This window comes from Rhopalosiphum padi, chromosome 1, assembly GCF_020882245.1.
Source record: "Rhopalosiphum padi isolate XX-2018 chromosome 1, ASM2088224v1, whole genome shotgun sequence".
In the NCBI taxonomy this organism is placed as follows: Eukaryota; Metazoa; Arthropoda; class Insecta; order Hemiptera; family Aphididae; genus Rhopalosiphum; species Rhopalosiphum padi.
The window spans coordinates 40,281,351-40,292,910 of record NC_083597.1 but is presented as its reverse complement, the minus strand read 5'-3'; the positions used below and the strand labels follow the sequence as shown (position 1 = coordinate 40,292,910).

Here is an 11,560-nt window from a genome sequence, read left to right as displayed (position 1 = left end):
TCAATATGATAATATAAAATATTCGGCATTCCAGTTTATTCAGTTTATTGTCGTGTGTAACTGTGTTGTACTGTTGTGTGTTGTAGTTTTGTATTTTTTACCTAACTCGGTAGGTATCCGTATTTGTACAGGTTTTTTTTTTTTTTTTCGAGTAAATTTATGACTCACAACTCGGAATATAATTATTACTTGTTGACATTGGATTTGTGGAGTGTGATGAACTTGTCCTCATAGATTTCCGTTTGTGTTTAGCATTTGTTTAATTTTTCAAAACTCAGTGCTTACTATATGATGTGAGATCGAGTACGTTTGGACGACAAGACAAAAAATAATAGCGAAACAATAACATGATCACAGTCGGGAGACGGTTGATACTCGCTGGACTGATCGTCGTCACATTGCAAATTTGGAATGTGTCGACGGCACCGACTGAGAAAACTATTAGTCAACTTATGATGTCATCTGGGAAAGTCGGTTTGGTGAACTATTTCAAAGATTTGAATCTCGACAATTTTTGCAATTTCCCATTACTGGATGTCAAAAATTTCACAAGGGTAGAAAATGAATACACTTTTCCGTGTTTTTGTACGGTAATTTACAATATTAGCAATGAATTTGAATATGGTCTCATAAATGCCACAGACTTAGAAGCTGCAAAATTAATTACTAATAATCACAAATTTAATGATGAAAGCATGTATAATATGTGGACAAACATGACCAAAAACTCTGAATCAATGAAGTTATTAATGGATCCGTTGAACAGTATAGACAAATGGAATAAGGTCTGTTATAACTTAAAGAATGAATTGCATACATACTGTAAATTTTTAAACGTAGAGGTGTTACTGATTATAAATGGCGGTTTAGAAAAATCTAATAAATGTAAGTAATGTTATAAGGTACACTGTAAATGTACAATTCTATATTTAATTTGCTTTTAGCTATAAAAAAAAATATTGACAATCCATCAAAAGACCTTAAAGAACCCGTTGTTCCTAGTGTGGTTGTTGCAGAACTGAAAACCCCTGAGGACCTACCACAAGTTAAAATTGATAAATCTCTTGAAACTGAAAAAGCTGTAAGTATATTAAGTATAATATTAAAAAAAAAAAAGATTTGTAAAAAATCTTATGAAATTTCTAATCATTAAATTTGCAGGTGTATTATATTATAGTTGTATTTAATAAATTATTTTTACTTTTGAAATGGAATAAATTAAAGTTATACCATTCTATTAAAAAATGTTTATTAAAAGTTGTATTGTATTCTGTATATAATATGTAGCTTTGTTTTGATAAAACATTTTTATTTAATTTATTGTGTTTTAAAGCCAAATCAACTATTCATAACATCACATTTTATTAAATAAACCAATATTATATGGATATAATGTATGTAATTATTAGCATTATTTTAGTTTTTATGACTACTGTTTAAAAAAGTTACATATTATTTTACCTAAAACTTTAAAAGGTTAACATATTTATTTAGCTCTCTTTGGTATAGATTAGTCATTATTTATTACATAACAAACATCATAAAATAATAATAGACCATTAATTGTACATAACATGTTAACTTGGAGATCAAAATTTTTAGAAAACCATAAATAAATACCACTAGTAAATTTTCCATTGAATAGGTAAAACAAAATAAACTATTGATTTTACAATATGTATTTTTGTTCTTAAAAATATTTGTAGGAACTTAAAATTTTTAGCATGTATATGATACTTTCAAATGCGATGTTTTTGACAAAAATTAATTCAATCTACTATATTTAATAATAAATAAATTACTCTAATAACAATATAAATATATCATAAGATAAACTTAGTAACATAGGCTGTTCGATTATTTTCGCTCAGAATCATTTTTGTTTGCAATAATTTATCTTAGAATTCAATTTTAATATATACTTTACAGTAACATACTTTTCAATGACTTGGAAGTACATTCGACACTTCATGTACAGCAGAGCAGTTACCTACTTTCCTCCTTTTTAAATATTTTAAATATCAAAATGCAGGGGAGCAATAGTATGATACTCCAGAGAGTTGAAACAAGTCGGAAGCAGTATTTTATCTAATTATTATTAAATTAATTGAAATTTAAAAAAAAACAAGATTCAAATATTTTATTTTTATATTAGTGCAATATTTGTTTTCTCTCAAATTCATGTATTAAATGCATTTATACAAAATCTTTTGTTATGGTTTTTGAGTAATCTCATAGTTAAATTAGAGAGTATAATACATTTTAAGTTTGATTTTATATTTTACTTACTTTCTGAGTATACATTTTGACTTTAATAATAAAATAATAATTTTTTTTTTAACCTAACTCCGGTTCCTTTTCAAATTGAAAAAATCTTTCGCCTTTTACTAAAATAATAATTATATGTTAAATTTTTTAAGAAAATATTTAAACAACATATGTTAAACCCTCAAAAATAATTCTTTATAATTTTTACAATAAGTGATTTAACTCCATGGTTATTAAATCCAATACTAGAAATAAAAATTGATTTAATATGTTTTGTCTATATTACACATGGGTTGGACAGAAAACATATCATAAAAAAAATTACTACTAATGACCCTATATCAAATTTTACCCCAAACAATGTGTATCAGTGAAATACAATTTTATCAATGCTTTATTGAAACGAGATGTACTTGGATACTGTTTTTTAAAGTGAATATTTTTATAGAACTCGTTATCCTGCTGTTACCTACATAATTGATATATAACTACATAATATATTATTATTTTTTAATAAATTATATCAATTACTGATTAAAATATTATTTAGGTAGACAATATTCAAAAAATAGTTGAAGTCAATAATGATAATAATAATAATGATGAGGAACTTCGTTCAGAAATGCCAAAGGATAATATAAACTTTGATGATGATGAAACTACTATTGAAGATGAAAAACCAGTTGAAGAAACAGAGACCCAAACTCCAATTGATTCGAAACCTAATTCAAGTTAGTACCTATCATCCATAACTCTAAAACTATCTCCGATTTTATGTAATATTTATTATATAATATTAAACATGTTATTTATTTTAGAGTCTAGTGTTGATTATCCTAAAGAGGACGACGGTACCATACACCAAACAGGTAAACATAATACTTTTTTTTCAAATTGAAAATTAATATTTTGTTCATACTTTTATTATATTACTTTTTAAAATAAAATTAATATATATATATCATGCTTTTGCAGAAACTAAAGAAAGTGTATCAAGGTTAGGTCCAAAACCTATATTTACAAATCATGGGTTTGGTGATACAGAAGACTCACATTTCCTTTTCTACTTCAGCATAATGACTATACTATCAATGCTATTTTATTTAGCTTTATACAATAAGAAAAAAGTAAGCATACAATTTTTAAAACTATATTCTTCAATTTGAATTCATTTCCATTTTCTGTGAATTGTAAATAAGTTTTAAGAAAAGAATAATAATAAACTATTCAACATTATCTAACAAAAAAAAAAAATACATGACATGACATATTGTATTGCAAATAAAAATGTTTATATTAATGTTTTCCTCTCTTCAATTTATTCTAATATAACAATGAGATTATCTATCTAATACTATCTTATTTCAGATAATTGCGCTTTTAATTGAAGGACGGCGAAGTACAAACCACCGAAGACGACCAAATACGGCTAGTTATTCAAAAGTAGAGACTGATGACGGATCAACTGTATTTTGATGAAATTTATTACCTTTAGTAATTTCTATTGTGAAAACAAAATTAGTTGTAGACTCTCAATGTTGTGATGTTGAGTGGTTGTTGATTGAAGAATTTCCTATAACAATTGTTGAATATGTAATGGGATATATTTTAATAAGTTAGAAAAAACTCTGTGATTAAAACATGTATATATAAATTTTACAACTTTTTTAGGAACCTTTAGTTTTTATTTTGATATTAATTATAAACATTACAAACTGTTGATCTTAACTTTTGAACTGTCCAAAAAAAAGTAACATAAATACTTAAATTTGTAATAAAAACATAGTTTTAACTTATTTATTTAACAAAAAAATAAAAACATTTTATATACATAATATACTTAATATATAAATATATATATATATATAAGTAAAATGATCACCTATTTATGTTTGTTCTTAATGTACTCCTACAAATTAAAATTTATCACTCCAAACACAGTAGTCATCTTTATCCTTCCAACTCGTTTGTCTTTACATATGTCATCATATTATTTATTACATTTTTTTACATATTTATTACATATTTTACATTTTTTTATGCATAATATAAATAACACATTTTTATAGTTCATAATTTATGTTATGAAGTATAATCATGGATACTGTTTTGAATAATTTTATTTATTAGATGACAGATACCCATGTATTTGTATAAGATTATTATAATTATTGACTTTTTTTAAGAATATTTATTTTATGTCTATATTACTGAATCGTTTAATAGCCAAACAAATGATATGGCAATATTGCACGTAAATTCGTTCTCAATCGTATTATTTTTGGGTTTTTATGGGGTCAGCGGTAAGTTTTTTGTTAATTTTAAGCAATTCTCAATCGTTCGGCCAAAAAATTATAACGTTCGATAGCATTTTACTCAATGACAAAATTGATACACAGCTAACTGACTTGCCCAGTTATTTTTATTATTTTTTTTTCCTTATGTGAATGGATAATAATAATATTTATTCCAGACAAAGCCGTGTGTTAGTCAACTCATATTATATTATATTATTAATATATATATATTAATGTACTATTTAGGTATGTACATAAATAATATATTAAAATGTATTATATTATTTAAACAATAGAAACTCACATTTTTAATACAGTGGGCATAAATAACAGTCATGAAAAATGGATTCAGTTTGTGCAGTGGCAACTGTCCTTCGTGTTTCTCATTATCCATCCCAGATATTTGTCAACCCTCGTGTACACTCCAGGAAGTTTTGGAGCTCCGCACCCAATACCCCAAGACACGATTCCTGGAAAATGAATAATTTTACACGACCACCAACGTATTTAACAGTTATAGATATTAAATATTATAAAATAATATTGCTTTAAACTCACCAGCCACTGTTAATTTTTCGCTATTATCATAAAGCATCAAAGGTCCACCGCTGTCGCCCTATATTATAAAAGAATTATTGTTCAATCTCTTGAGACCTATAAGCAAAGGCATATATAGGTTATAAAGACCTCAAGATTGGTCAATTTTTGACAGCACCGGCTTTACGATAAAACCACCGCATATCAAGCGTCCACTTGACCTAAGAGTTAATAATTTCAGTTCCAGATTCAGATATATAAGGCTAGTTAGTATTGGATTTTTCTTTTGTTATCTTATGTTCGTCATATTTTAAATTTTAATATTGGCTATACAAAATAGGTAGGTACAGCATAAGACTAATTTTATTTACAAATATAAACCAGTGGTGTAGTCTATTATTGATAGTCTGTAAGTCGAGGAATTTGACCACAATAATATTATAATAATAATTAATAAGAAAAAATCAGTTGCAGTAAAATGCACATGTAGATATCCGTATTTAATTAGTTATTATTTTATTAATAGGTATTAAATAATAATTATATTATTTTTTTGGCAATCGACTCAAAATTATAGACAGCGTCCTTCAGACCTCATTTATATATTTTATTCGTTTATATATGTGTGTATTATCAATCAATCTCCAAATAAATTCAAGTTCCCATTATATGACCATTGACCACTATAAATACGCATGTACCGTACCTATCGTATAATTTAGAATATTGTACTCTAATACTGGTTATCAAAATATCAACTCGTTAGTCTTACGTTTTCATGTTATACCGACATTTTGTTACCTATATAAAATACGACACGACACGGTGTAGTAGAGACGAGCTTTAGACTTAACTGAATCCTTCACCTTTACTAATAATACGTATCATAATATTTGATTCTCAAAACGTCATGCACTATAAAAAGGTTAGGTTTTAGCCGATTCGCCGTACAAAAGTTTTCCAAGTAAATACACTGTGACTGATGCACTTCCAAATGTCTGCAGCAGCCTGTATTCCGTGTATCCTTATATATTGTATTTATATAATATTACTTATTAGGTTCATACCATAACCTACCTATTATTGATTTATATATATATATATATCAATACCGTCAGCTCTAGTAGCCATAATATGATATATTAATATTATTAATTGTGTTGTTTATATATACAACCATGTATATAGGTAATACTAATAAGGTACCTGACACGAATCCACTCCACCTTCCTGAAACCCGGCGCACATCATGTTGGGCGTGTATCCCGTTTTCTCGATCTCGGGTACGGCGGCACATTCCTTTTCGGTCCACACGGGAAGCGTGGCGTGTCTGAGGCTAAGCGACGTGCTGCTAAATTCGCTCAACTGCCCCCAACCGGCCACGGCCGCGGTTAGCCCACCGTAGTCGTACCCTGCGTAGAGCGTAGATCATACAATCGTGACGAAGATAAACGGTTTATGTCGAGGCAACAAGAAAATAAAAAGGTGGGAATCGCGGAATTACTTCACTTTTAGATAGTAAAATATAGTATATTATAGATAGGTCGATTAAAATTATTAGTATCTACGTAATTATAGTATTGTTCGATTGTATCGACTACACGAAAATAATTGATTTGTAGTCTTTGAAGGTATAGCGAATGTTAACATTAACTAATAACTATATTTCAAATCATATTATAGGCACCTATAGCTATTAATTTCCTATTAATGTAATACGAAGTTAAGTTCATTTTATAATATAGCTTTAATACAAAGCATTGCAGGAATCAATAAAATTACTTTTTATTTTGTAGTTAGTCTAAATCTTTTCTCAGGACAATTAACTGTTTTGTTTGTTACTCCATAAGGACTAGAGGCGTTTTCAACTCCGTATAGGACTAAAAACGTAAAATTCAAACGTCATATAGACTCGTACATAACAATATTGTAGGCACAGATCCAGTTACTCCCACCCCTTGGATGTGTTTATAATATTATACATATTTTTAAGTTTGTCACGGTTTTGAATATATATTATCTAATAAACACCTATTATTTATGTTAAAACTATATTTGTAGATTTTCTAGAAAAAAAACATTTGCTCGACCTTACCTTAATATCAGATTTCTAGATTCACGACTGAATCTATGTGTATAGTTTGTGCTTTGTACAAGCAAGTTTATATTATACAACTCTAATTTCTTCTTTTTAGATATTAAAAATATGGACAATATATGGTATCCACTATTTTTTTAATTATCGTAAGAAAAGTCAACTTATTAATAATAATTTAAGTTGATATATGAAAATAATATTGTCAATAAACGTTCCACGATATAATTTTGTAAAATAATTCACTTACTGATCATAGGCAGACAAATGGACTGGGTGGTACGTTCAAACTTCACGGGTCTGGTCATCTTGACTAACGCTATGTCGTTGTCGTGCACGTTCGCCCCCAGTCGATTATACTTGTGGTGTATCTTCACTACCGACGCGCAGATGACGTGCGGTCCGCCCGGGTACAGTCTACCGGGCCTTCTGGTCTGCCCGAGCACAACGTGAATCTCCCGATAATTGGTCGCCGGCACTTCGCTTTGATGTATAGACGATTATAATTTGTTATTATTGTGGTTAGATATTTATAATTTCGATTTAATATTTGCATGTGGTTTAAGACATTATACTTATAATAACTATATAATATATTATTTTTTAAGTTTTAAGATTCATTTAATAATTTGAATGGATGGAAATTCAAAAGTTATTAGCTCAAAGAGTTGTGATATCCACCTTATATGTACTGGTAATAAAAATATTTTATTTTATAAAGACAATATTATAGATTGTATCTATATTTATAGCATGTTAAAAAAAAGAAAAGGATTTTCGAATGGTCATGATTTTTTTCCGTAAAACTATTTATATGCATACACTTTGGTACAGATATGTACTTTAAGGCGAGAAATTGCAAAATCCTCCTCTAAAGGGTTGTCGCGTCAATAATACATAGAATGTGGCAAAATACCCTCCCTAGTTTACCTATTAGTTTCTATGCAGAGTATATATATTATAAACTAGGGAGGGAGTTTTGCCACACTCTGTAGATCTTATTAATTGGCACAGCTGATAAATCACTTACCTAAAACAGTGGGCGGCCGTAAGTACGTACTGATCGGTGACGATTGAACCACCGCAAAAGAACTTCTTCTTGACATTCCATAGCGATGCCATCCAAGGATATTCGTTTTCTCTGACTTCGCTGCCGCCCACGATCCTCGATCTGGGATATCCAACACCGCACGCTACGTACAATACGTTATATAATAATACGAATAAACGAAACAGTTTTAATAAATAAGTATGACAAGCTAGTTCGGTAGATAATGCGATAACGTGTATACTAGAAAATCCACGTAGCCAAACTCAAAGAACGCAATGTTTGCGTTTAGAAAGAAAATTCGAAGCTGAACGCCGAATATTTTTTGTTCATTTTTATTTTAATAAAATGAGATGTATATGGTTGAGTGATGGCCACATTTACATTTGCTGTCTCCGTATTAGCTAACTCGTCAGCAATAATTAAATAAATAAATATGCTTATGTACATAAAGTTGAATTGTAAAATGATTAATACGAATGTTAACGTATGTAATACATTCAGTTTTATAAATTCTCATAACGTAGTTAAAAATTAAAATATTGATAAATAAGTAGATAAGAAGATAAATTACAAGTATTACATGATGGTTATATTTTTAAATTTTTAAACAAATGAAACGTGTTCTGCTGAACCGGATTTTACTATATTAATATAAGGTAGAGATAAATGATTATTTGGGGATTGAAGCACCTTTACAAAATTTTTAAATACACCTGCAGTGTCTGTAACACTAATAATAACATAATTAAGATGCTTCTGATACATGTTTATTTTTTCAACTCCCCTTCTCCGAGTATTATTAAATATCCACTTATGTGCATGCCGTCTCCTTAAGTATAATACTATAATAGTTTATATCTCACTACACGGTTGACATCTGGAATCCACCGCTCCGTCATCAGCCTTTTGGCCACCACGACCAAAAACCTGTAAAAATAAAATAATTTTAATAGATAATAATAATTAATAATATTATATTCGCACAAAATAATATAACTGTAGAAACATATCGTTCGCCGGCATGGCAAGTATCCGTGCATATTACATATAACTCACAAGTGACGAATATCTGTAAATAGTTGGAAGTACACCAATTATAGGAACCCGACTTCATAGATTCGTACTTACACGTATTATATTTATATCAAATTGAAAAACACAATTACGATAATACAATAAATTATTATAATTTGCCACACGCGTACTATGAATATCTATTTAACTGTCGTCTGTATCCGACTAATTGTTTTACCACTAGTCACTAGTCACTACGCCACAAACATTTTAAATTTCGTTTCGTTACGTCAAATAGAAGATTGGCTTTATGTGTATTGTAGGTATTAGAAATTATTATTCGAATAGCAGCATAATTATGCATAGTTGGCGTAATCAAAAATTATAGTTAAAGGAGAAAAAAATTGCATTTATCTCATTGAATGTTTAACAAATTCTCCCAATGATGTATGTCTTAAGAATTACGATGGAAATTATACTCTTATGTTTGTATTTAGTTTTTGATAAATACATATATAATATGCCTAATATAAAATATATTATTATAGTTTAATGTTAGTGATTGGTTATTTATTCTCTAACTGATGCAATACAAAAGTAATATTATAATATTAAAAAATAATAATATTTATTATTTTATATTAAAAAATTAAAGCATTTATTATAAATTATAATTTATGATAATAATATTTTACTATACAAAAATATAAAATACTACAGCGATGTCTATAAATGTCACAAATTATTAATCTTTTCTTCCTTTACTCCATAACTTTGTTTTAGTTGGCCAGAGAATAAAATCAATAATATTTTTAAAATAAAAAAATCTTCAAATATTCTCAGTGATTAAGCATTAATTGTTGTTCTATATTTTAATTTTTAAGTTACGTATGAGCATTTTTAGTATTTTCTATATTTATACTATCTTACTTAATTACTGATAATTTTCTTACCTTTAACTTTAATAATAGTTCAATTAATTATAATATTAAAACTAACAACACATAATGAGTTTTAAACTAAATGCAAATTGTCTATGTTGTAGCTCATAAGTAGCTCACTGTAGTGAATTTAAAGATCCAACTTGCTTAAAAACATTATATATTGTTCATTAGTTGAATATGGTTCAATTATATGGAGTCCTTACCAAACTGGTCTTATTATTAAAATCGATATGATTCAAAAGCGTTTTCTTTATTTGATGTAAACTTGGTAAAATTAACACCACAAAGGTTGAATTAGCTAAAGAACTTAATCTTCATTCCCTAGCGGCGGTGGATAGGCGGTTTAATAATGATGTTTTTTTCCTGTATAAATTGTTGAATAATCAAATTGATTGCCCTGAGCTCTTAGAAAAAATTCCACTAAATTTCCCACTCGACATTCTCATCCACTCTGCAAATATCTACCAAAAAAAACAAAACTACAGTCATTATGCTCGGAGCTATAAATGCTCCTATATAAACAGAATTTTATTAAATAGTAATTCCATTAAAAACTTTTTTGATCCACCAAGCAACTTAAAAAATGTTCTAAATAATCATTTATGATATTATGTGTTGAACATTTATGTTTAATTGTGTTTCAATTTAATATATGTATTTAATTTTTTTCTAAATTTCTTACTTTATGTTATCTGTAGGTATTTACTCTATATATCTTTACTCTAGCTGTGCCCTAAAGGGCGTTATTATTTATTGTAAATTTTCTTCTTTACAGTAAATTATTATTATTATAAAACGGAAACGACACACGTGGGTCGTGGGTGCTACTTAAAACAATTAAATCACATCTAATAAGAGATATATTATATACCTTCGTCGCCCCACGCATTAAAAATGTATAACCCACTCGCCAATTCGCCATCACTCAAAATCAATTATTTCACTCGATTTTTTTTATTTTACCGTGTTATTATAGTTTATTTATACTTACATGTCTAGTGATGTTCCGTCGGGTCGACACCAAAACGACAGGGTGACACAACAGCGATGCAATTAACGACAATAACTGCAGCGATAGCTCCATCACGAGTGTCTATCATAATATATTGTACATATCAAACAATACACAGATCGTAACAGTTGTACAGACGATACATTTTTTTATCGTCATAAATAAACCTTAATCTAAAATTACATAACATATTTTAATACCTATTACCTATTTTATAGTGCGGCGAAACTGCCAAACGCTCGCACGAGTGGCGACTAACCCGTAAGCCACGAATGCGGTGCACGTTTAATAGGCATGCTGCTGTCATCGCAATGCCGACGACCGTAATGGTCGGCAATTAAT

The 11,560-nt window shown here is 28.4% G+C and overlaps 2 protein-coding genes across 3 annotated transcripts; one reads left to right on the top strand and one right to left on the bottom strand.

Moving 5' to 3' along the window:
- The first annotated feature begins 36 nt into the window (after window positions 1-36).
- On the top strand, window positions 37-4,103 carry LOC132917038 (uncharacterized). Its single transcript, XM_060977554.1, has 6 exons — window positions 37-885; window positions 945-1,081; window positions 2,819-2,999; window positions 3,087-3,137; window positions 3,244-3,395; window positions 3,637-4,103. Exons 1-6 carry the CDS (start codon window positions 348-350, stop codon window positions 3,742-3,744), a joined length of 1,167 nt encoding a protein of 388 aa, XP_060833537.1. The 5' UTR covers window positions 37-347; the 3' UTR covers window positions 3,745-4,103.
- LOC132917039 (transmembrane protease serine 9-like) lies at window positions 3,174-11,560 on the bottom strand. Of its 2 annotated transcripts, XM_060977556.1 has the most exons (9): window positions 11,426-11,560; window positions 11,198-11,299; window positions 9,112-9,175; window positions 8,228-8,390; window positions 7,448-7,680; window positions 6,309-6,514; window positions 5,124-5,181; window positions 4,870-5,035; window positions 3,174-3,841 (listed from the first exon to the last, which is right to left on the bottom strand). In XM_060977556.1, the coding sequence occupies exons 2-8, from the start codon at window positions 11,288-11,290 to the stop codon at window positions 4,914-4,916; spliced, it is 939 nt and encodes a 312-aa protein (XP_060833539.1). In that variant the 5' UTR covers window positions 11,291-11,299; window positions 11,426-11,560; the 3' UTR covers window positions 3,174-3,841; window positions 4,870-4,913. The 2 variants fall into 2 exon arrangements, with proteins under 2 accessions (XP_060833539.1, XP_060833538.1); XM_060977555.1 differs by having other exon boundaries at window positions 11,198-11,495.